We start from the raw sequence: 25,179 nt of genomic DNA, 5'->3' as shown, positions 1-25,179 counted from the left end.
AGGGAATGAAGTCTAGTACCCATCACAGTGACTAAGGTTTCAAGTTGGGAGCTAGAGATGGGTAATATCTAATAGACATTTTATAAGGACTTAATAGTCGAATGGGGAACAACACAACAGAGCCCCATTTTCCACCACCGTTGTCAATTGCTGTAAAGCTTGTTTCTCCAATAACTGTTAAGGTAGGTAAGCCATGATTAGTAATGTTTTTGAAGAAGCCTGAGTTTAGTTATTCGAAGAGGTTTTCAGAAGCCATTTTGGGTCCCAAGTGAACTCAAATGGACTGAAAGGAGGAATTGTACGCATTCAAATGGAGTAAGAAGGGCAATTGTAGGCGGGCTGGCGGCCTGTCAACATGTTCAAAGTTTTATTTTGGGGGACACCCCATCCAGACATGGTGTCAACTGCCCCCCGTTTGCCGGTGTCTGTGTCGTCTTCAGGTGACAAAGCCAGTATGTTGACCATAATACAATTGAGATGCAATACAGGCACTCTGGCGCTCATAGCCATGGATGTCTCCAGTCTTCACACACTAGTGATCCAAGTATCAAGACAAAGTGTTGCATCCACCAAAAAATAAATTTTAATGTCCTTTAGAACTGTAGTTTCAGTTGGGGCCTGAGTTGACTAAAGATCTTTTCTGAAACAATTTACTGAACGGAAATAGGTGAGAAGATGGAAATAAAATAAAATTTATCCGCAGCATCCAGCTATTTATCTCTGCAGAGCTTATTTTAGTAATAAAAGATGCCCATAGGCGCACATGGTACATCAACCTCTCACCCCCTCCGGGTCAACCTGAAAAGATACTCGAATCCAAGGCATTTTATGGGATGAGAAAAGTGACTGAAGCATGAGATTGCATCATATAAACAAGTGGGTCAAGGTCTAAGGACCACAAGGGAGCATAAAGATATGGGTGATTTATTTGAGATTACCAAGTGAAAGAAATACAAAAAGATATTGTTTCCATGCTTGCTTATTTATGAAAAAAACAAGTGACAAGTTGAGAAGATGAATTTATGATGGAGTACCAAATTGCTTCTGGATATCCTTAAATGAGATGGTGGCTGAGCCCCTCTTCTTAGCCTTCTGCTGTGACGGGTGTTCCCTCCAGCCGGTCATGTAGATCACCTGCAGCTCAGGGACACTGCATCAGTGGAAGATAACAGCCACAACAACAGCTTAATAATCACAAATCATACACCATGAAAGTGCAGTTTGGGACCTCACCATTTGTATACTTAGTCTATCACCATATTCTCTATGCATCATTACAGTCCAATATGTGTTTGTTTTTGTTTTTGGATAATAAAGAGAAGAAATATATTAGAACCATTCAAAATAATTACAAATATTGTCTAGTTCCACAGTACTACTGCAGTCAGTTGTTTCCCTGCTTGCAATATTAATGAAACTAAGAGTGTGGGGGATTTAAATTTACAAAAGAGGCATTAGTTGATAGGCCAGTCACAAAAACAGTCCAATATGTTTAGTTACATAGTGCAACCATTGTCTATGATGGACATAAAATGTGGCTTCTCAGTCATGAATGTGAATGCAATAGGCCAGCTGAACCATAAAACCTGGTTCCGCTTGGGCTTTGAACTTTAATCAGTCCAACCAGCTATCATTCACCAGATAGATCAGGCCAAACAGAAGTCAACATCTTCTCCTTGGGTTCCATCGGGTTGCAAGAAGAAATGAGCAGAATGATTATAAAAGGAAAGTCGAAACTCTATAATCATTATTATGTAAATAGTGTATCATATTTTCAAAAATGATAAACTAAACCCTTTGTCTGTGTGTCATGTTCATAATGAATCCAAAAGAATTTGGTGGAAAGGTGGAAATTTAATTACTACATCAGAAGTATCTGACGCAGTAACACAATCATTATTGCTCTGTCCATTTCTAGATAAGAACAGTGAAAGGGAAATCTGCAGCTTTGACTGGTAAAAAAGTAGGGTTTTTGTTTTCCATTTACATGGTTTTTACTGGAGAACAAACCAAACCAAATCCAATTGAAGATGGAACAGGTCATTAACAGGCAAGGAGACCATGAACTCAGCTTCAAAAAATTAGTAGCTGTGACATATGGATGATAACACTGACAAACTAGATTATGCAACAAATTATGATGGTACAACTGTAAAATGTCAAGGCTTAATATTCTTATGTCAAACTGTCAAAGGATGTCCTAAGCACGATGGTCCTCAACTCTTTTTACATCTTTCCACATATGACCTCTTATATTCTTCGATTTCGGATGATTTTGATACAAAAGCTAAACAAAAATTTAAATGAAACTATTATTACAGCTGTAAATCTGAAATCACTATCATAAATAAACCTTCTCTACATGGTTACCAAGTGAAAGTTGAGACCTTATACTAAGACAATGTTTTTGTTGATTATTAATGTGCTTGTTAATGTAAAACTTCAATTTTTATCGTCAATTGATATCCTCTAAACTCTCAAGCATCAAGAAGTTATGTAGAAGGCAGCCCAAGACAATAGATGAAGCCTTCAAAACTCAACAAATTGGAAGATCAAGAACGAACTTGGATGACATTGGTGGCATGAAACCGAGAAGGCAATTGAAAGACTTTATCTTTCTTTGGTAAGCTAATTGAAAGACTCAAGCTTCACTTCAGTAAGCCCAAAGTCATGAGGGATTGAAGGCTTGAAGCACTACAGTTGGAAATCAGACATGGTCATCAAGATACCTCCTAGAAGTGCCTAGGTTCCTAGATGGAATAAGAAGCCAATGCTCTAGCTAAGGAACAAAAATTGCATTATTGAACCTAAATAACTTTTCCTCTCTGAAGTTTTTCTCAAAACTAAAAATTCTATGAAGCTTAATATGGTAAAACAACAACAATAAGAAGCCTTGTCCCAACTAGGTAGGGTTGGCTACATGGATCCTTGCCTTCAAATTTGCTCTATTTGAGGCCATACTAGATACAATGCCTTAGCTATGCATATCCTTTCTCACCACTTCTCCTAAGGTTATCTTAGCTCTGTTCTAGTTCTTCTAATTCCTTGGATTTGAATAAAACCACCCATTTGTACAAGGGCATCTAAAAGCATCCGTTGAACATGGTTGTGCCACCCCAATTGACTTTCTCATAGTTTTTCATTTACTGGAGCTACACCTAGACCAGCTCTAATATAATCATTCTTTACCTTAATCTTCCTAGTTTTGCCACTCATCCATCTTAACATCCACATTTCTGTTGCATTGAGTATTCTATCCATATGATCCTTCTTAACAACCCAACACTATGCACCTTATACCATGGCTGGTCATACAATTGTCCCATAGAATTTTCCTTTGAGCTTTAAAGAAATACATCGATCACACAAGACCTTGGTCGCAGCTCTCCACTTCTCATCAAGTTTCACCACATCATCCATCCAATCATGAACAATTCCTTAGTTGCTCTCCATGATCCTAACTTAGTATCAATCACTACTTGTGTCTCAACTACCAAAACAATATCATCAACAACAACCCCACCAAGGAACCTCATCTTGAATCACACTAGTTAAATCATCTATTATAAATGCAAATAAATATGGGCTTAAAGTTGATCCTTGATGTAACCCAACTATAATGGGGAATTCACCACCTTGTCACCCAACCATTTTACACTTGTCACTAAACCATTAGAAATGAATTTAACCATGTCCACATATTTACTCGTAACATTTCTTTTTCTAGTACTTGCCAAATTAATGCTCTAAGGACTCTATATCATAAGCTTTTTCTAGGTCAATAAAAATCAAATGAAGATTTTTCTTACACTCTATACCTTTCCATAAGTCTCATAATAAGGTAAATATCTTCCATTGTAGATCTTTCTGGCATAAGACCAAATTGGTTTTCCGTAATAGTGGTTTTTTGTCACAAATGGGTTTCAATTACTCCATCTTCTAATTTCATAATATGACTCAGTAGTTTGATGCCTCTATAGTTATTATGATAGGACCCTATCTCTTTGCCCTGAATCCTACCAAGAACCTTACTAACAACAATATAATGTCTCATTCATTATCACAGAAACAGCAAATACAGCAACCTGAATTTACTCTATTCATTCGATGACACTGATAACCATTCATCAAGGATAATCGATATCTCTGTGATTAATTTTGATTAAAACGTAGTAAACCATGACCTCTACTCCCATTCGGTTATAGCCTCCATCTATCCATTTCCCCAACCGGGGTGACCCTCTCCCCGCGCTCTCGCTGCTCTCCTTCTTTTCTCCCCCTTCTTTTACCCCCCCCTTACATCTTTTTACAATCCTAACAACTCCCTACACTACCAATTCTTTCACCATCGCCACTCCTGTTGCCCTGGATTTCCCTTCTGCTCCTCTGTCTCGCGGTTGTGGCTGCTGTCCCTTGGGTGCTGCCCGCTGTCTTCTTCTCGTTGTTCCCCTGTGTGTTGTGGTGTTTCTGTCCCTCTTCTTTCTCTTGTCCCTTGGTGTTGGGGCTTATCCCTTCCCCCTTGTTTCCCTTGTCCTCAGGTGGGTATCTTGATCTCCACATACTTGCCCTCCCTAGTGCGCAGCTTGTTCATCTTCCTGGATGGCTGAGCTTGTCGCATCATCAGTGCTTTATCATGTTTTGCACTTGCTCTCCCAGATCCTTTCCGCAGCTGGTGTTTGTTTCTCATCTTCTGTTTTCTTTGGTGGTTGTCTTATCAGCCTCCGTTTTGGTACCATTTCCGTGTTGTGCTTGCATTCTCTCCTATGTTCTTAGAGGATCCTTGCACCACTCTCGCCTTGGCTCGACTCATCACACCGCCCATCATTTATCCGGGTACTCAACTCCCACCTGTTCTGATAGGACCCCTGTTCTTGTCTTCTCTTCCCCTCGATCCGCATCATCGCATCTCAGCTGGGCTCTCAGCATTCTCGCAGGGCTCGTGCCTACAGCGTGGTTTCTGATAGTCGATTCCATTAACATTCTTGTTGGTTTGCTGTTAGACTGAGTATACTACTGATTTAAGCTATTCCTTTGACACACTCCTGGCCCTGGCTGCCATTCCCAGGGTCCTCCTCTCCCCGGCTCTGCTTGCTGCTTCTTTTTTTCTCCCCCTCTTTCCTTTCCTCGTCCCCTTTCTCTCCCCCTTCCGTCCTCTCAGTTTCTCGTCTTCCATCATCTTCTGCCGCTGGGTGTCCTTGCTGCCACCTGTCCCTTCCCTGCTTCGTTTCGTGTGTTCTCTTGTGCTCTGCTTCTGTGCTGCTTTCCCTTATTTGCCCTTCCGTTTATATCTTGGATCGGGCTTATCAGTTACCTTCACTTCTATATTTGTTACATATCTGCCCTGTCGCTGAGTAATCTGAGCTGATAACCTCTCGGTTGGTCCATGGCTGGAATTTTCATATCGTGAATTCCCGTGTGGGCTTCTTCAGTCTCCCCGCCTGTGATTGCGGCACTCTTGGATCAGCCACTTTGGATGAGCCCGGCTTGACCATTAGCAGATTATTGTTGGTGTTGGTCTGCCTTGTCCTCGCGTTGATCCATCATGATCATCGTTTGTGGTGCTCAGCATTGAGTATCCTCAGCAGCCAGATTTCACATCATCTTTATCTCCTACACTTGCTACTGTCCACCATTGACTTCTCGGACATGATTTCTGTGTCTTGGGACAACATTTCCTTGGTCTCGCTCTGCCTGGAGGTCAGGTGTGTTTTGCCATTCATGTTCCACCTCTGAGTCTCGTGTTGTGCTGTTCTCCTGTTCTGGTTGATTTTCCTTCCTAGGATCCTTCTCTCGCTGTTTGCCATTGTCCTGGGGACAGGGACCTCTGGTCATCAGTCCTTGTGCTCTGCGCCGCCCTCTTCTACTCCGCCCCCGTGGTCGTCCTCTGTGGGCCCCCTCTGTCGCTGGTGCCCGCTTGCGCGTCCTCGGTCTCTGCTTCTCTCCCCCTTTGCTCCCCGTCGCTGTGCTCTGGCTGCCTCCTTCGTCTCGTTGTGGGGGTTGTGTTCCTCTGTTGGCTTGGTCCCCTGGTTTGGGTCCCTGGTCGTCGTCTCTTGGTTGGGTTTTGGTCCATCTGTGTCTGGTCTCTTTTGCTGTGCTTGGGTTCTGGGTCTGGGCCGGCCCCGGGTGTTGGGTGGTCTTTTCCTTGGGTTGGGTTGGCTGGGTTGGGTCCTTTGGAGCTTGGGCTGGGCTTTTTTGGCTTTTTCGGTGGCTCCCTTGCGTGGGCTGCTGCTTTGGGCTTGGTGGTGGGTTTGGGGTTTGTGGTTGGGCCCGGTGGGTCTTTTGGGTTGGCCTGTGGTTGGTTGGGTTGGGTTTGGTTTTTGGGCTGGGGTTTTTTGGGCCCGGGTTTCTTTGGGCGCGCCCTCTTTCTTGGTTCGTTTGGGCCTGTGTGGTGGCTCTGTTGGCCGTTTGGCTCTTTGTGACCCCCATGCCGTTTGGTGTCGCCTTCTAAAACCTAACTCTCCATCGTCTTCTTCCTTTTCTACGAACGAAATTTTTTGCCGCCGACTGCAATTTTCCATTCGATGCCTCTACGACGTGATTTCTCGCTGCTGAAACCTCGATCCGGTAGGTTTCAACACCCAGAATTATCTTTCTCGTCTTCTCTCTTCTCCCAGCCTAGCATGGAACTGTCATAGTCGTCAACCTATCTTTGCCGGCGATTTCCCTCGGCATTCTTTCCTTCAGTTCTGCTTGGTCATCCCTCGGTTTTTCCTGGTTGCCATCACCGAATTCAATCTGCAGGGCTTCTCTGAAACTCACCCAATCAACACTAGCCAAGATCTTGTGTAAACCCAATCCAATGCGACCCCTTCCAAATGCTGGAGAGCTATACCCAATCGCTGGTCATCATCGATGTGGTTTTCCCAACAAAACAAGAAGACCTACAATAGCCATCGTTGCACATCCTCTTCCCCCGAAAACAGTGGCAATACCATCGCTTCCTTCCCTGGAATCGAACTGCTCTGATACCAGATTGATAGGACCCTATCTCCTTGCCCTGAATCCTACCAAGAACCTCACTAGCAACAATATAATGTTTCATTCATTATCACGAAAACAGCAAATACAGCAACCTGAATTTACTCTATTCATTCGATGACACTGATAACCATTCATCAAGGATACAATACAGATATCTCTAGATGAAATTAATTCTTGGAATTAAAAGACAGTAAGTAAACCATGACCTCTATTCCCATTACGAGTTAATAGCCTCCATACATATCCATTTCCCCAACCGAGAGGTGACCCTCTCCCCGCAAGCTCTCAGGCTGCTCTCCTTCTTTTCTTCCCCCCCCCCCCTTCTTTTACTCCCTCCCCCCTTACATACTTTTTACAATCCTAACAAACTCCCTATGCATAACCAATTCTTTCACCATCAGCCACTCAACTGTTGCCAACTGGATTATCCCTTCTGCTCCTCTGTCTACAGCAGGTTAGTGGCTGCTGTCCAATTGGGTGCTGCCAGCTGTCTTCTTCTCAGTTGTATCCCCTGTAGTAGCTGTAGGTAGTATTATGTAGTCCCTTTTTTTCTTTCTCTTGTACACCTTGGTGATTAGGGGCTTATCATATTACAACTTTGAATATCTCCTTTGTTTTTGTAAATGGGGACCATGATGCTTCTTTCTCCATAACTCTGGCTTTTCCCTTGTGTTCATAATCTTATTAAACTTAGTCAACCAAGCTAGCCCATAGATTTGTAAGGGCTTCCGTACTTCTATTGGAATTTCAGCAAGACTATGTGCCTTGCCTACTTTCATCCTCCTTAGAGCTTCTTTTACTTCTAACATTGTATTTCTTTGTTTATAATTCGAAAATTGGTGCGATGGCAAATGGTGTAATCATCTGAGTCCAATTACCTGAAGTAAATAATCATTTGTTTCAATATAAATAAGAACAAATTACAAACACACCTCCTAGATTGCGAACTATTATGTCTATGGCCCCTTAAATTTTCTTTTATTACAAGTCTGCCCCAAGTGTTTCAAATTTTGTCAAATGTACCCCTACACGTCTAGATCTACAATTTTTAGTGCAAGTTTATACCAATTAAGCTGAACAGTCCTACTAACCTCACTTGTCAGATGGTAGGGGTACAGTTGGTATAAAACTTGAAGCACTAAGGGGATGTTTGTAATAAAAAAAAATTAAGCGTTTAAACTGGAGCTAATGGCTTCTTCAATCAAGTGATGTTGTTGTAGCCGAACAACAAAAGAAAGCATGTGAGCTGCATCTATAGTTGTTGACAGAGAAAGATTTTATTGGGAAAAGGGATATTACAAACACTTTGATTCTCACTATGTGCTCGGCTGTTCCGGGGCCCCCCTCTAGACTTGGCTGCTGCCTCCCACAACTGCCCTTCACTTGGCTCACCTCACTGACTCTAATCCAACTTGCTGTCTATCTCTTGAATGGAGCTAACAGCCAAGCTGGCTAACATCCTAGCTGCAACCAGAAACCATCAATCACTTACAACTAGTGGGGCGGGCTTTTAGAGGTTCGATCTGTTGTCTTTGGTCGATAGGGCCTGGCCATCATTTGAGCAGCCCGGTCTTCAGGGTTTGATTGAGTTTTGATAACTCTCTCTATGCTGTTCGATATGTGGGGTCTTCCCTTGGTTAGTCTTAATTAAATCGAGCTGAGCCACCGCTGTCCTTCAGGTCTCTTTCACTCGCTTGGTGATCGCTCGGGTACATGAGGGGGCCTGGTTGGGCTGCTTAGAATCCATCCATGAGGACATCGTACCCCGTGGTGTTTCGTCATCTCTCGGTGTCGGTAATGGATCATCTTTGGGCGCCTGGTTGGTCTCGTAATAGTTCGCAACCCCAGCAGGTGTATAGGCAAAAAAAAAAATACTCATTCAAAGCAATTTTGATAGTATTCATGCAAACCAAAAAGCTCTAACCAGAATTTAACTCTTTATATAAAATTCTGAATTAGGCAATCTTGGATTTGTTGGAAAGTTTGCTTCATGCTCTACCTGACGAAGGACTCATTAAAAGTAAAACCGTTTGATTAGTCAAAACTTCTTAGAGAACAAAGGCATTTCTCTAAATCAAGAGCAATTTAATTACTTAAAGATAAGACTAACTTTTTAAGAAAAGTATAAACTATGAGACTAGGTATATAAAGACAATGACCAATCCCTAGAACATTACAAACCAGAATTATGTTTTGTTTAAACTTTCAATAGCTAACTTCTTCGGCTTGTTGTCTACTCTTATGTTGATTCATGTTACATAAGGTATATATTGTAGCATACTAAATAATGCTAAAAAAGAGGGGTAAAAAAAAGAACATTTGGTCATCTAAGCACTTGGGAACCTCTCAACTGTCTCAATCATCTTTGTGCCTCGACAACTATGTGATCAAACTTCAAGAACCACTTCATGGAGTTGGTCATTTTCTTGAAGATAAAATGTTTCGGAAACTAATCCTTTTTACCAGGGAACTAGATTTACCTTTTTCTGGGTAAAGCTAAACTAAATTTATCTTTGTCACCAAAGAAAATATATTCATGCAAGATATTATAAATCAAAACATAATGCCATATATACACTGGTGTAAAGTTCTGGATCCATTTAACTGAAAGAATTGACTTCATTCAAACCCTATTGATGGACAAGACAAAAATTAGAACATCGATTCTTAGCATTAAGTCAATTTTTTATCTTGTAAGTATTATTTACATAATGGAGACAAAAGCCCTTGCCTGGAAAGTTGCAGGGACAGTTCCATCCTCTGCTGCAAACATTGACTGATATATAGCAGCAGTTGCCAAGGCAGTGTCTCTCTTTAAGATCTTGAAGCCATTCAGAAACACAACATACAAGCCAATGGAAACAGTTTTTAGATCAGTCTCTGACATTTGATGACAATTAACAGATGTACTGCTTATCAAAGATTGGTTGCTTATCTGAAAAATACATACCTTATTCCTCTGCAGAAGAGCATTAGTTTCACCCATTGAACGCAAATGTTCAATCAGCTCCAAAGCTATAACAAATCAAAAGTAAGTCTTTTATCATAAGAAACAAAAAATAGGTTCAACTAATTGCAGTATTAACTGTTAACTAAATCAGATGCACTCAAAAAACAGATGCACTCGCAATAAATCTGAATTGATTTTAGCTATGGTCAGTTCACGAAAGCAGGAGTCCAGAATTATGCTCTTATTCATTGATGAGGTAATGGATAAGTTGCACCTACTGATAAGAAGGATATTCTCTGGCACTTCTATTTGTGATATGGTTGGCAAATTGGTGTTCAGCACTTTGATCTCTCACTTGTGGTGGGAGTGGAATCTGATTTTGAACTTTCAGCTAGACTCTCAGTCCTTTCCCCACCCCCAATTCGTGAGACCCCAAAGAACAGGATTATTTTTGTAACTCTAAAATTAAAAGAGGACTCACCACTGTCATATCTAACAGTGTATTCATCAACATCAACGCCTGGAATTGTGAAGCCTGCCCTCGTCAAAAGATTGCCTGCATCTCGCACCTAAATGCCAAAACAGTGCATTTAGAACGGTAACTAAAAGATTGGCCTTAAAAACTCACGGTCAAAGGTCAAAAACATATGCTAGCATGGTTGCAACACCATGGAGTAGGCACTTGTGCCAATTCCAATATCAATCAAAAGCTATGCAGCCTGCATGAAAAAAGAAAAAAGAGGAAAAGGAAAGAGGCCAACAAGGCCTCCACAACAAGTTAGATGAAATGATCCCAGTAATGTCACTTTCAGAATTTACGACTAATAAAGCATATGTGACAGCACCTGAATTATCTTGCTACACTCATACTGTCTTTCATTCATTAAGTACTTTTTTTGACATAGTCTACTTGAGATTCAATTGTATTTTTGTATTACATAAAGTTAAAGAGATGCTTATAGTAAGATATCATATCATTCATATGAAAAGAAAAATGCACCATAAATTTTCTGAGTTTTGCAATAATAAATTAATATTTTATGGTGGGAGCAAAACTCAAAACTTTTTCTCCAGGATATTCCTTAGCCTATACAGCAGGAGTACACATCTTAATCCATTTAAATCAAGAATACTAAATTCTAGAGTGTGCAGAGATGAGGTAAACAGACAAATTCACACAGCTCAGAAGAGCAAGGTTGGGGCAAAAAGCTTAAAGAATACAGACTCAAGGTCCCAAATGAAACATGCAGTAGTCTAATTTTCTCAAGTCATCCTACAAACCATCTTCCAATGTGCAGGAAGTACTCTCTGTCTGTGCAAGTAGTGCAAGTGTGAAGTAACTGAGTCTAGACTCACAAACAATGCCATACTTTCTTTATTCGTTAACCAAAAGAAAAATCATCATTCTACCAGGAATTACTATCTAATATCTATGTAACTCAACTATTTATCATGCTTATGAATGTCTATCCACTACAAGCATGTCTATGTCATACATGAAGAACAAATATCCAAATAATTTAAAATGAAACTAAGGAATTAGATTTCAGACTCTGATAATCCATAAAATGAAATCTGCAGAAAATTACATACTTGAGCCAAAGGAGATATTCTTGGACTGATGCCACCTTCACGCTCCATCTGAGCTAAAGTGCAGGCTATCCTTAGCTCCCTGGGAACCAGTTCCCAGTATATATATTAAAAAAAGAAAAAGAAAACAAAAACGATTAACTAATGAATGTACTAAAATATTAATAATGTGCAAAGAATGGAATTAGACAACTTTAGAGTCTCTCCACCAAGAATAGCCGCTAAAAATAGACCATCAGGTTTCAACGCCAATCTACACTGCCAAAATGGCATAAAGAATGTCAGCACTAAATCTAAACAGTTCCACAAAAGTTACTCATTTATCCAGATGTAAACAAATTAAAAAGTTGGCCACATGGACTTATAACAGAGAGGAGTACTTACTTGAATCATTGCTCCAGGAAGATCATTTGTCCAATGTAGTCCCAAACAACTGATAATCACATCTAGAGAGCTTCATGAAGAAAAATACTTGAAAATTAAGAACAATACTCCTTCCAACTACATTATGAATTTAAATTAAAAAAATAATAATAAAATTATTGACAAATCCACCCTTTTTGGACACAAAATTTGGTGCAGGCTGCAGAGTAGGTATACCTTTCTTTTATGGGCAAGAACTCCTCGTCACCAACCACAAAGGATCTCTCAATATTGCTACTAGATAAATCTTGTGCAGAATCTTTACACAATTTGATCATGTCATGTGAAGTATCCATCATAATTAGCTTTTCAATACCACCTGACAACAAAGAAATGGTCTACATCATTCCAACAAAGATAATCATTTAGATTCACCAAGCTGAAACTTCTGGTGGTTAATCATTGCTTAGTAATCAAAATGTTCTTGCTCATCAATTCTCCCATTCTCATAATCCATCATGTACTTAAGGTTTCATGGTTAGTCTTAACATTTATATCCACTGATTTGCAGGCAGGTTGCATAGGTTGCAGCATAGTTGTAAAGGCATTGCCTAGGCAGCACCTTGGCATCCAGGTGCTTTGGTGTTGCATAGAAGCCTAATGTTGCATTGGTCACCAAGATAACACCATGCCACTTTATCATTGTCACCACTCACCACAGACTTTTCCCCCTCCCAACTGCTTTGAATCACTTATGCACCTTGACAACTACGGATTTCAGATATTTAACTTCGCTTTCTCAATGATTAACAACAAGAACTCAGCCATAACCTAACTGAATGGGTGCCACAACATGGATCATCAGCCTCCAATCAGCTCTATTTGAGATCACTTTATAAAAGAGTCAGGTATTTCAGTCTATCTGTGGCTCTGTTATTTCTTAAATATTACTCAAATTCCTGCGTTGGAGCACCTGAAGGCGGCCATTGAACATGGTAATGCCACCTTAGATGACTTTCTTCTAGCTGATCATGTACAGAAGGTACTTCTAAATCAGCTCCAATATGATCCTTCCTTGCTTTATCTTTCCTAGTTTTTCCACTCGTCAATCTCAACATCCTCAATCTTTACTATACTGAGTTTATGTATCGGATGCTGCTGCTTCTTTTTTGGTGAATAAAAATTATCATTATCAAAGCCCCAAGATGGGGAGAGAGGGAGGGGGATTGTACAAAAGGAGAAGCAACCTCAGCCTTTCAGACTGTTGGAGGTTGCACGATAGTATAAGGCCCTGGGCAACAATAATATGTCCATTCCTTGGAATCCAAAATGACTAGGCCAATAGGATGCTTCTTAACTTCCCAATGACATAAAGGATCCAAAATTCTCATACTCCGAATGTACTTTTATGTGGGATGAAAATGACAACTTCCCTAGAGCTTTTTGTTTTAATAACTGATTGCATACTAAGGGAGACTAGGAAAGCTAATCTGTGAAAAAATTCAAGAGCATTTTAACCCTATGATAGCTCATCATTTTCTGTCCTTAAAGGTATTCTTTGAATATTGTTGGTAGTTTTAAACAAGTAACCGTATTACCAGCTCCAAAGATATCAGATACACATAGACAGTTCATGTAAGAACTACAACTCTTTGAGTGTGTGTGTGCTTTGGCTGGTAGGTGGGGGTGTGTTAGGAGATGGGAAACTTTGAATAGCATTTATATTCAACAAAATGCCAAGTGTAAAAGCACTCAAGAGGAGAGGGAACCCAATGGGGCACACTACTAAGAGACAGCAGAAGCATCCCTGAAGGGAGTTTGGATGCTCCAGGAGATGAAGGATGCCTTGAGAATTGAGATGCTTTCAAGAACCAAACCACTTTGGCCATGGAGCTAGAGGACACCTTGAACATATCAGGTTCCAGGCTTAGGCAGATGAAAACCTTTGGAGGCAGCCCTACACCTTTCAAGATCTCCACAGACAGGCCAGGGGGTCTCTCTCCTCAAGGAAGGGAGGGCAGTCCACAAGCTCGATGGAGTTATTTTTATTTTATTTTATTATTATTTATTATTTTATTTTTTTTGGGGTGGGGTGTGGGGAAGGGGAAATGCAGGACGCCAAGAGCCTCCGACAAGGACATAGACTAATGCCATATGGTCAGCTCCAGATTCGCATCTTATTCTATCACCAAAGGAGAGGAGACCAACATGACGATGCTAGTTGTCTAGCCTGAAGAGAGTGGAAGCACCATCGTAAATGCTTGACTCGATACAACCTTCATGAGGTAACTAAGCTTTACCATCTTTTTCTACACCTAGAGGAGTCAAGGTGTGCACAACACAACACAACACAACTCAAATTCAATCCTTCCAGCATCTGTCATAAATCAATTGTTTAATGGATGTTGATCCATTGGCTGAAATTGCATGTACTGTCATTGTTGGCAACAAAAATGTAGTGTGTACTAATAGTGGGTGGCTTGTACTGAAGTAAAGGTCTCATATAAGATTTTGTGTGTTCACTATGTTTTTCGAGGGTGATTAGCACTACTATAATGGTTTTGAGTGCTTATGAGAAGATTTGAGAGTTCTAGGTGAAGCAAAGGTTTCTTATTGATAGTGGATTTCACAGGTCACTGCACAAGGGTCATCTTGGATGAATTTTTGGGTGGAGATGCAATTATTTTCTGGGTTCAACTACAACTGAAAAATGTAGTTCGTGAAGTCTTCTTTCTGGCGCACTTTCCAGATTGTAATTCCACTATCAACTGAAGAAGTTATGGTGTGTTTCGTGAGGGTGCACAATATGGGAGCAAATTTAGACAGTGTGGAGGTCAAAGAGAAATTGCTCTCTGTGATGCTATCTTTCATCAGGGTTAAATGTGATTTTGAAGAGTCTTAGGGTCTTTTCGAAAGAAGAATTATGTCTCAAGAAGGAATGTGTAATTATAATTCTATGAAAGCTTGTATGGTGCAAATCCAATAGTTATGAGAAGGCCTAGTATGAATATCTGATTTTAAGGGCTAAGATTGATGTGCTTTGGAATTTTAGTAATCAAGACAGTAAAGATTTCATCGCGTGGATTTTGGTTGTTTGGAAGCATGTATAAATGGTGCGCCACAAAGCATGATGGTTAAAATGATCTTGTGTGTCACAAATTGAAGATAGACTCGGAAAAGATTCATTTGAAATAATCTTGTGATGGGTGCTCTAATCTTACATTACTTAAAGGATCTGACGGCCTAAATGTGACCTGCCACTTTAAAGTGATTATCCAAGAGTTTTAAGGTTAGATTCCATTTGGGATGCATCCAAAAGGTGCAATCGAACAAACCCTGAACATTCATGCTCTTTCTCATCAAAAGCTTGAATTTGGGCAAAACAAAATATGGTCTTGGGTTCGTGGAGGCCAAGAAAAAATAGGAGGAGAAGCCAAGAAGTAAGATTGGTATTGAGAAGAAGCTCAAGGGTGTACTTTGATGAAAATGTTGAATAAATTAGGTGAGTTTCCTATAGTATTCTCCCTCATTTGAATACTTTTACCTTTCAAGTAATTGCTTGTTTGATATGATTTTTTTGAGGTTGTAAGCTTGTAGCCTCATTTTCTTGTGGGTGCAAGAGTTCATACTAGAGTGAGTGCTCCATGTATTGAGTGTATTGAAAGTGGGTGCTTGTTGATCATTGTATTGATCAAAATTTTAGTTGTAGAGTATTGAGTAATACGAAGCCCTATTTAGCGCATTACTCCATGGATGTAGGCAGTTTGGCATCCAATGTGATGAACCTGAGGCCATCCAATGTGATAAAAAGAGTGCTATCAATATCTCCAAGAATCCTGTGGGAAGATGTGGGGGAGCAAGTGAGAGAGCACATAGAATATCATCTCTCCATGGGATAAGAAGATGCGGTGGGCACTCCTATGGTAGAGTCTATGTAAGGGGAGCAAAGGCACCCTTTGTACTTGTTGTCAAAGGGGGAGAGAAAAGAGAACAGAAAGTTGAGCTGCCAACAATTCCAAAGGGGGGAGATTGTTGTACCATTGGCTAAGATTGTATGTGTTGTCATTGTTGGCAATCAAAATACAGTGTGTTCTAAGAGTATATGGCTTGTATAGAGTGAAGGTCCCATAGAAGGCTTTGGGCATTCGTTATGTTTTTAGAGGGTGATTTATACTATTACAAGTTTTGGGAACTTATGAGAAGATTTAAGTGCTTTGGGTGAAGAGAAGATTCCTTAGGATGGTGGATTTCACAGGTCACAAGGATCATGTGGATGAATTTTTGGGTAGTGATGCAATTGTTTTATGGGTTCATCATCAACTGAAAAAACGTAGTTCATGAAGTCTTCTTTCCAAGGAATTTTTCGGATTGTGATTCCGATATCAAACGAGAAAGTTATGATGTTTCTCATGAGAGTGTGCGATATAAAAAACAAATCTGGCCAGTGTAAACATCTGATGAAATTTGATTTCTGTGATGTTATGATTGTTATCTATATTCAGGGCTTCAAAATTAATTTTTAAAGAGTTTGGGGGTCTTTTTGAAAGAACTTTTATTCTCAGGGAGGAAAATGTAATTTTGAAAGATCTAATGGTGTGAATCTAATGGTTATTAAGAGGACATGGATGAAGATTCAATTTTAAGGGCCGGGATTGAAGTGCTTGGTTTTCTAGTGTCCATGATAGAAAAGATTCCATCGCGAGGTGTTTGGTTGGCCCAAAGTATGCATATATGATACACTACAAAGTATAGTCATTAAAATGATCTAATGTGTTGCATGTTTAAGATAGAATAAAAAAGATTCTATTTGAAATAATCTTATAAGGTCTCATATAACTTAAGACATCCAATGGCCCAAATCTCACCCGCCATTTTAAAGTGGATATCCAACGGTTGTGTGATTAGATTCTCTTTGGGACTCATCTAAAAGATGAAATCCAACGGTTCATGTACATCAACGTTCATCCTCTTTGAAAGCTTGAATTTGAGCAAAACAACAGTGGGTTTTTGAGGTTTTTGGCTTGTAAAGACTAAGAAAAACAAGGAGGAGAAGCCAAGAAGCAAGATTGGTATGGAGAACAAGCCCGGATGCGTATTTTGGTGAAAACGTTGAAGAAGAAGGTGAGTAATCTATTGTAATCTCCCTTATTTGAAAAGTTTCACCTTTCAAGTAGGTGCTTGTTAGGGTTGAGTTTTTTGAGGTTGTAGCCTTATACTTTTGTGGGTGCAAGAGTTCATACTAGAATGGGTGCTCCATGTTTTGAATGTATTGAGAGTGGGTGCTCTCTGATCATTGTATTGATCAAGATTTTAGTTGGAAAATATTGAGTAAATACGAGGCTCTATGTAGGGCATTATTCCGTGGATGTAAGTAGTTTGGCCGAACCACGTAAATTTGGTGTCTTGTGTCTCTAGTTTATTTTTGCATTGCATATATTAGAGTGCTTTGATTGCAGAGTGGTGGTACACTTGTCTGGTAGACCCAACCACATTGTGGTGTGTGGTGGGACGTGTCCTTGTGTAATTGATAACTACATGATTATCTCGATCAACCTTGTCTTGAGATTAAGGAAGCATCATATTGAAGAGAATTTTAGAAGACACTGATTCACCACCCTCTCGTGTCAACGTGGGAATAACAGTTATCAACATACACAGACACATCCACCACACACCACAATGTGGCAAGGTCTACTGACAGTGTCCCACCACTCTGCAATGGAAACACTCCAATATATGCAACACAAAATAAACTAGAGACTAAAGTCACCAAATTTACATGGTTCAGCCAAACTGCCTACATCCACGGAGTAATGTCTTACAAAGGGCTTTGTATTTACTCAATACTCTCCAACTAAAGTTTTGATTAATACAGTGATCAAAGAGCAACCACTCTTAATACACTCAACATATGGAACACCAATTCCAATATGAACTCTTGCACCCACAAGAAAATGAGGTCACAACCTCAAGAAAATCATACCAAACAAGTAACTAGTTAAAATGTAAAAGTATTCAAATGAAGGAGATTATAATAGGAAACTCACCTACTTTCTTCAACATTTTCATCAAAGTACACCTCTAAACTTCTCTATACCAATCTTACTTCTTAGCTTCTCTTCTGAACTTCTTGGTCTCAACAAGCCAAAAACCATTTTTTATTTCACCAAAATTCAAGCTTTTAAAGAGAAAGAGCATGAATGTTCAACGACCGTTCAATTGCACCTTTTGGATGCATTCCAAATGGAATCTAACCTTTAAACCATTGGATAATCACTTTAAAGTGGCGGATCACATATGGGTTGTCAGATCCTTTTAAGTAATGTAAGATTAAAGCACCCTTCAAGCCTTCACAAGATTATTTCAAATAAAATCTTTTATGATTCTATCTTCAATCTACGACACACAAGATCATTTTAACCATCATGCTTTGTGGTGCACCATTTATACATGCTTTTGACCAACCAAAATCCGATCTTTACCGTCTTGATTACTAAAATTCCAAGCACATCAATCTTAGCCCTTAAAATCAAATCTTCATAGGCCTTCTCATAACCATCAGCTTGCACGATATAAGCTTTCATAATTACCATTCCTCCCTAAGACATAATTCTTCTTTTAAAAAGACCCCAAAACCCTTCAAAATTACATTTGAATCCCTGATGAAAGATAGTATCATAGAGAGCAATTTCTCTTTAATCTCCACACTATCCAGATTTGCTTCCATATCACGCACCCTCACAATAAACACCATAACTTCTTCATTTGATATCGGAATCACAATCCAAAAAGTGCGCCAAAAAGAAGACTTCACAACAACTTTTTTTTTTTAGTTGTAGTTGAACCCAAAAACAAATTGCATTACCACCCAAAAATTCAATAGTGACTTGTGAAATCCAATATCCTAAGGAATCTTCACTTCATCCAGAACTCTCAAATCTTCTCAAAAGCACTCAAAACCATTATAGTAGTGCTAACAACCCTATAAAAACATAGTGAACACCCAAAATCTCCTATGGGACCTTCACTTCAGTACAAGCCACACACTCTCAGTGCACACTGCATTTTTGTTGCCAACAATGACAACACACATGCAATCTCAGCCAATGGATCAACAATCTGGATTCACTATTTACATTACTCTCCCACTATTGGCTATTATGTACTTGGGTGGACCCAAAGCAGAACTAAGCAAAGTTTTTAAACCCTGGGATTGCAACATTCTTCTTCTTTTTTGTTGTTTTCTTTTGTTCTAACAGTAAATATTCAAGAAAATAGCAACTCTCACTGCCAGAATAGCAACAGGGGAAAAAATGACATATATTTTATCAAGGTCTTACCATGCCCATGCGACAACCTTTGAATAGCTCCCAGTGAACCCCCCAAACAAAGTGCTGTTGGAAATGGTTTTGTACAATCCTGCAACAGTGGGGGAGGGAAGGAGGGGCATGAGAAAAGATTATTCCCCCACCACAGAACTTCTGCAAATATTATAATACCTAAGCTTTTCAGAACAGAATTAGCATACTGGCTAGCATATTCTAAAACAAACTTAAATGAAAGGACAAATTAGAAACACTAAGAAACTCAATTTTCAAATCCATTGATCTGTGCACACTGCATCTAGAATATATCATCAATATACTCATTGCTGGATACAGGAAAGGCTCTTTCAGATGCTCAGCATAACACATGATCATTTGGTCCATTTAGGATTAGACAGAAAAAAAAAAGGGGATATTTAGGGAGAGAATAAGCCGTCAGTAGTAAACCAATTGAATCCATATCTTACACTACTTCATGAAAAAGTCAGTCAGAAGCTAGACATGAATTTACATAGTATTGTCTGACACCAGATTTCAAAGTATCATCAGTTTATTGTTCAAGGGAGTCAGTTCTAGCTACTGCTTGGATAGTTATATGTAGCTACAAACAATCATACTGAGGAGATGAAACCTAAGCATTCTATATTTTTTTTATCAACAATCCATCGGATACACCTCTACCATGCATCAACATTCTCCTATTTGTCCCAAAGAAAAACATTCTCTTGCTTGCCTTGGAACTGATGGCTTGGCTAGTAAAGCATGTTTGCAGAGCTTAATGGCCCAGATACAGCAGACTGGTGTTTTATCTAGGTTGCTTTGGTGTCAGATAATTTTGAGTAGCGCTGTGTTGTTCCTCTTGTGGACCTTTCACCTTCTTTATGCTTATTCCACTTCCTTCTCTCAAATAGTTACTTATGCTCATCTGGGGGTGGTAAGAAGCACATTTTATCTGATAAAGGGGTAACTAAAAACAATATAGCATCTATACCAACAAATATGGAAACCAACAGTACAGATGAAAGTGTACTAGAAACATTTAGATAAACTCTCACACCTCTAAACGGTCCAGTAGGTTATCAGCAACAGTATCAACTAACGAATCCTTGGGACACATTAACCATGCAGCTCGGTTACGCTGCCAAGGAAGAAGAGCCAATGTTAGAACCAGCAAAGGAAAAGAGTGATAAAAAGAGAATAAGAACACCTATCAATAAGAGAGAAGAGAAATGGGGAGGAAATGGAGTTAGAACACCAAAATCAATAAGTCAATTGTAGAAACCCAATGAGGTGTTGCCGAGTTGAATAAGAATTTGAATCTTTAATCAAAGGATTAAAAATGATGTGTTCAAAACAATTGGAAAAAATTACGGGAAATATTCAGAAAAAATCTGAGACAAAGAAAGAACTAATAAACTATACACTATTTTGTGCATAACCGTAAAATGAAGAGTAAATTTTGTTTACCACTCTTTTTAAGATAGCCTAATATGATGCACCCACCTAATTTTGAGAGAATATCATAAATTAACCCCACTTCTGTGGTCTAAGTAACCCTTTTACCATTATATGCAAAAAGTCCTAAACCATGAAAATCCAAAGAACAGTAACGTCTTCCTTATTGTTTGCGTACACACTATGCATTGCAAAATATGAATATGTTCAGCTTGCAGCTGAGCGAGATGGAATTCTGGTCAATCTGCACCACTGGCCACTAGCAAAAGATTTACTAAACATAGACCCTAGATGCATCCTATCTCTCATGTCTCCATCCTTTTCCTATGATGAGGTGTAGGTCTGTGATCACCACTTCTGCTGAAGAAAATCAGTATGCAAATTGATTTTTAGAGAAAGAGAGGGAGGGAGGGAGGGAGGGAAAAAATGCAAATTGATTTTTATTTATTAGCCCAACATCATCAGCCATCAGGATTTAGGGTTAGCATACTAGTTCTTCGTTTGGGTCCTTGAATTTTTTTGGTTATCATTCCTCAATTAGTTTTTTCCTTGACAAAATGCAAATTGATTTTTATTTATTGCAACATCAGCCATCAGGATTTAGGATTAGCATACTAGTTCTTGGTCTGGATCCTTGAATTTTTCTGGTTTTTATTCCTCAATTAGTTTTTTCCTTGAAATTGGGTCAAAGATCTGAATCTTAGAACTACAATCCAAAGAGGTATTTCTTTTCTCAGATACTCTCCTTCTTTCTCCCTTTTTTCACCTACAGTATCAATTTCAGCTCTGAAGATTTGATAAATCCAAAGTTCTTCGTATTGAACCACACATCCCTTTTAAAAGTGTATTCTAGAATCATTGACTAAACTCATTATGTGGTGCTTTTACCTTGTTCACAAATAAGCTCCCAAGTTTCTGTCAAATGAAATATCTCTGATATATAAACTGACACTAAACTACAAAAATTTGAAAACTAAAGCAGTTCAGTAGTATGAGCTAATATGGTGAAGCAGCAAGTGATGTAATAGGGCAAATCTGAATTTCCACATCTATTTGATTAGAAACATCAGAAGATGACATAGAATAATAATATTTCTTAGCAACTACCAGATGCTCTAGATATATGAAAAATAATTAATGCTACTCTTCAACAAAAGAAACTGGGGCAATGACCCCATTTTTTTTTGGGTAACCTAGACTTTATTAATTACGGCAAAGCCGTGGAAGCAGGGGAGCAAGCATCCAACAACCAAGGAGTGTATAATGGCCAAATAGTCGTGCTAGTAACCGACTTGGCCTTCCTACCTAGGACATCTGCCAAGGCATTGATATGCCTAGAAATGAAAAGGAAAGCAACTTCCTCAAAATAAGCACTGAGGTGCAATACATCTGAAATGACAGGTCTAATGTCTAAGGGGGAAGATAAGGATGGGTGCTTCAAAATGTGAATCAACTGCTGACAATCGGATTCGATGACAACCCGCTCCACACCCTCAGCCAGCCCATGGAGGACGGCCTCCCTCAATGCCAATGCTTCTGCCATAAGCGCCGATGATGCACACCCTGGCTGTGAGACTGCCCAAGTAATAGCACCAGCACTATCTCGCACAAAAAACCCAGACCAGCCCATCTTGTGTGTCTATCAAAACCGGCATCAGTGTTATTTTTGTAGTAGCCTGGTGATGGAGGCATCCAACTTGTGTGCCTGCCCATATAGTCCATTTGAGCATTTCCCAGGAAATTAGATTGAAGACCATGGGCTTCTAAAACTCCATACCCCATTTCCAAGCATGCTGAGCTATCTGCAATGGGTTCCAATTTCCTCCGTTCAAGGCCCAACCGTTACGGGCTTTCCATATACTCCACCACATGTAGATACACAATGTACTGAATTGGTTTTTGTCTGAGCCTCTGTCAAACTGGGAATGCATCATCATTTGAAACCAGTCCACTAGTGAAATTGGTTCTGCATATATTCACCTATAACCCATAGGATTACACAGCCAAGCAGCGTTGGCAATCCCACAACCATATATGATGTGGGTTATATCCTCTTCCTCATATCCACACCTGCAACATGCTGGGTCGATATTGAAATGTCTCCTTCTCATAGCCTGACCAGTAGCTAGACCACCTGCAAGAACCTGCCAAAATTTGATCTTTGGTGCAACTGTTAACTGCCACATAAACTCCCATATTGAGTCAGGTATGTGTTGAGCTGAATGGGAGGAAGATAAAGCTCTATAACTCCTTTCTTCATCTTTGTCATTTGTGATTTGCCTATACACAGCTTTAACAGTGACTTTCCCAGAAATATCACGTCTCCACACCATTTTATCGGCCCCAGGAAATAGCTTTAATGGCATTTTAAGAATCGCTTGAGCATTATTTGGGTGAAACACTTCTTTAATTAATCTGTCCTTCCAAGACCGAGTTTCAGCCTCTATCAATTGTTCTACCCATTGCAAAGAACTCCCATTTGGCTTGGTAGTCTGAACCTTGAAACCAAAATTGTTAAGCACCCATTTATCCTCCCAGATATTAATTTGCTGCCCACTCTCCACAGTCCAAGTTAACTGCTTTATCAACACTTCTTTGCCTTCAACAATCCTCCTCCATGCCCAAGAGTCCCCTGGTTTGCTGGTTACATCCAGAAAGTTCTGTTGTGGGAAATAAATGCTCTTTAAATAAACTGTCCAAAGAGATGTAGGATGCTGGCAGAGCCTTGCGGCCACCTTGGTAAGGAGAGCCATATTTTGTATAGAGGAGTCCTTATAGCCCAAACCACTTTTTATCTTGGCTCTACAAATCCTATCCCATGAGACCCAGTGAGTCTTGCTCTTATCTCCAACCTCACCCCAAAAGAAGTTAGCACATACTTTCTTTATTTTGTTGTGGAGGGTCATAGGGAGTTTAAAATGTGATCCAGCATGTTGAGGAAGAGCAAAAATTACTGACCTGAGTAGGGAATCTTTGCTAGCATACGATAGTAATTTAACTTTCCATCCCTCGAACTTCTTTACTACTCTATCAAAGACCTCTTTGACCGCTTGTTATTTGGATGTACCCACAACTGAAGGCAGCCCCAAATATCAAGCAGGACCCAAATTTCAGTTCCCCTTAGTGAGGGCAAAAAGGGGAAAAAGGAGCACATTTTTTCTTTTAAATGTTTGTCACATGCATATAATCTTACGAAATCCCAAGTGAATCTCACTCATTTCCAGTCGACATCAGTACTCACCAAAATCTAGGTCACTGAGCATTCTAAGTTTGAGTTGCGATTCAAACTACAGAATTCAAAGGGAAAATGTCAAAGAATGTAAACTTCATACTTGTCTAACCTCACTTATAATGATTTAATTAGAATGAAATATACAATAACCATACTAATCTAACATTTATACACCTTAGCTTCCCAGTGCACATCACATTTCTTTTCACACCAGCGCAGAGACATTCAGGACATTCAATCATGTGACGTGGAGAGTTAGCATGACAGCTTCATCAGCTACAACATGGGATCCTCACACGTGCATAACTTCGCTAAGTTCCAAACAGGGTGCAACAGAAACCCTACAGACTAAAAAGGTTAATGCTAATGCTCATGATCTTTTCTCTTGCAGCACGTCAGAGAAAAGAAAAGAAAAAAAAAAGAGTGCAGAGAAATGTATAAACAGGCTATCCCAATGGCAAACCCCAAAAATGCATTTTTCACAGAAAAGTAAAACATCTTATGCAATAATAATCATGCATACCAAAAACCTCAATATCTGTACGTCCCACAAACGCTGTTGCGCTTCCACATTCCACCATCATACACAGAATCCCATCCTCCATAGCAAAACTCCTCTCTCATAAAACCCAAAATTAATAAGTACTAAGTACTCCATTATTCTTCTATATTCTAAAATGATCCCCATCGGATAAGAGCGGAGACAGTGAATGATTTAGGTTTCAGCCTATTGGTACATTTCTTACTGCAAGACATTGACGCCCTTTTCTTGCTGAAAAACGATAAACAGACATAAAGAGAATTCGTGTTACTTAACTTGTATCCGTTTAAGATCGCGATCGAAGATCTTGACCTTTGAACTCTGAAAGTCACCAGCTGTAGAGAATGAAGATGAGAGATGAAAAGACAAGGGTTTTGGGGAAAACCCTCGACGGAGGATCTTCGCGGCTGAAGCCAGTGATCTCATACTTAGGCTTGGCGGAAAATAGCAGCAACGGTCAAACTATTAAGGGCGCCAAATCGCAAAGCCTCTTGGGCGGTAAAAGCTTCCGTTAACAAATGTGTTCGAGGAAAGCAAGTAAAGCGGTCTTCAAAAACAGATGTTCTGAATCGTTTTCCCGAAATCTGTCCGATCCGCGACTATAGCATTTGAAACAGTATCTTTTCGGGCTCAGATCAGACCCGTTCCAGAATTAAAAATAATTAACACAAAATACAATTTTCTATTAAAATAAAATATAATTTTTTTCTTCAGAAAAATAAATACAATTAAACCAAATAAG

At 39.6% G+C, this 25,179-nt stretch overlaps 1 protein-coding gene across 3 annotated transcripts; it reads right to left on the bottom strand.

The window, feature by feature from the left end:
* Window positions 1-465: 465 nt before the first annotated feature.
* Window positions 466-24,979, bottom strand: LOC149010374 (S-adenosyl-L-methionine-dependent methyltransferases superfamily protein). Of its 3 annotated transcripts, XM_089161927.1 has the most exons (12): window positions 24,714-24,978; window positions 20,267-20,347; window positions 19,225-19,303; window positions 12,122-12,263; window positions 11,906-11,975; window positions 11,715-11,779; window positions 11,525-11,603; window positions 10,413-10,500; window positions 9,932-9,996; window positions 9,713-9,802; window positions 1,035-1,134; window positions 466-798 (listed from the first exon to the last, which is right to left on the bottom strand). In XM_089161927.1, the coding sequence occupies exons 1-12, from the start codon at window positions 24,861-24,863 to the stop codon at window positions 794-796; spliced, it is 1,014 nt and encodes a 337-aa protein (XP_089018053.1). In that variant the 5' UTR covers window positions 24,864-24,978; the 3' UTR covers window positions 466-793. The 3 variants fall into 3 exon arrangements, with proteins under 3 accessions (XP_089018053.1, XP_089018054.1, XP_089018052.1); XM_089161928.1 differs by lacking the exons at window positions 466-798; window positions 24,714-24,978 and adding an exon at window positions 24,071-24,707 and having other exon boundaries at window positions 815-1,134; XM_089161926.1 differs by lacking the exon at window positions 466-798 and having other exon boundaries at window positions 816-1,134; window positions 24,714-24,979.
* Window positions 24,980-25,179: the final 200 nt, after the last annotated feature.

This window comes from Hakea prostrata, chromosome 7 (assembly GCF_041222555.1).
Source record: "Hakea prostrata isolate BN-2017 chromosome 7, UWA_Hpros_2, whole genome shotgun sequence".
Taxonomy (NCBI): Eukaryota; Viridiplantae; Streptophyta; class Magnoliopsida; order Proteales; family Proteaceae; genus Hakea; species Hakea prostrata.
This window is presented reverse-complemented; position numbering and strand designations above follow the sequence as displayed.

Bases quoted from the DNA above. Each gene is read 5' to 3' on its own strand.
- LOC149010374 (XM_089161926.1), bottom strand. From the start codon at position 24,863: ATGAGATCACTGGCTTCAGCCGCGAAGATCCTCCGTCGAGGGTTTTCC. The intron at 11,604-11,714 runs GTTGTCTAATTC...ACTGGTTCCCAG, and splicing joins CTTGGTGGAGAGACTCTAAA to GGAGCTAAGGATAGCCTGCA. The intron at 1,135-9,712 runs GCAAGGGCTTTT...CCTGAGCTGCAG, and splicing joins CTGTCCCTGCAACTTTCCAG to GTGATCTACATGACCGGCTG.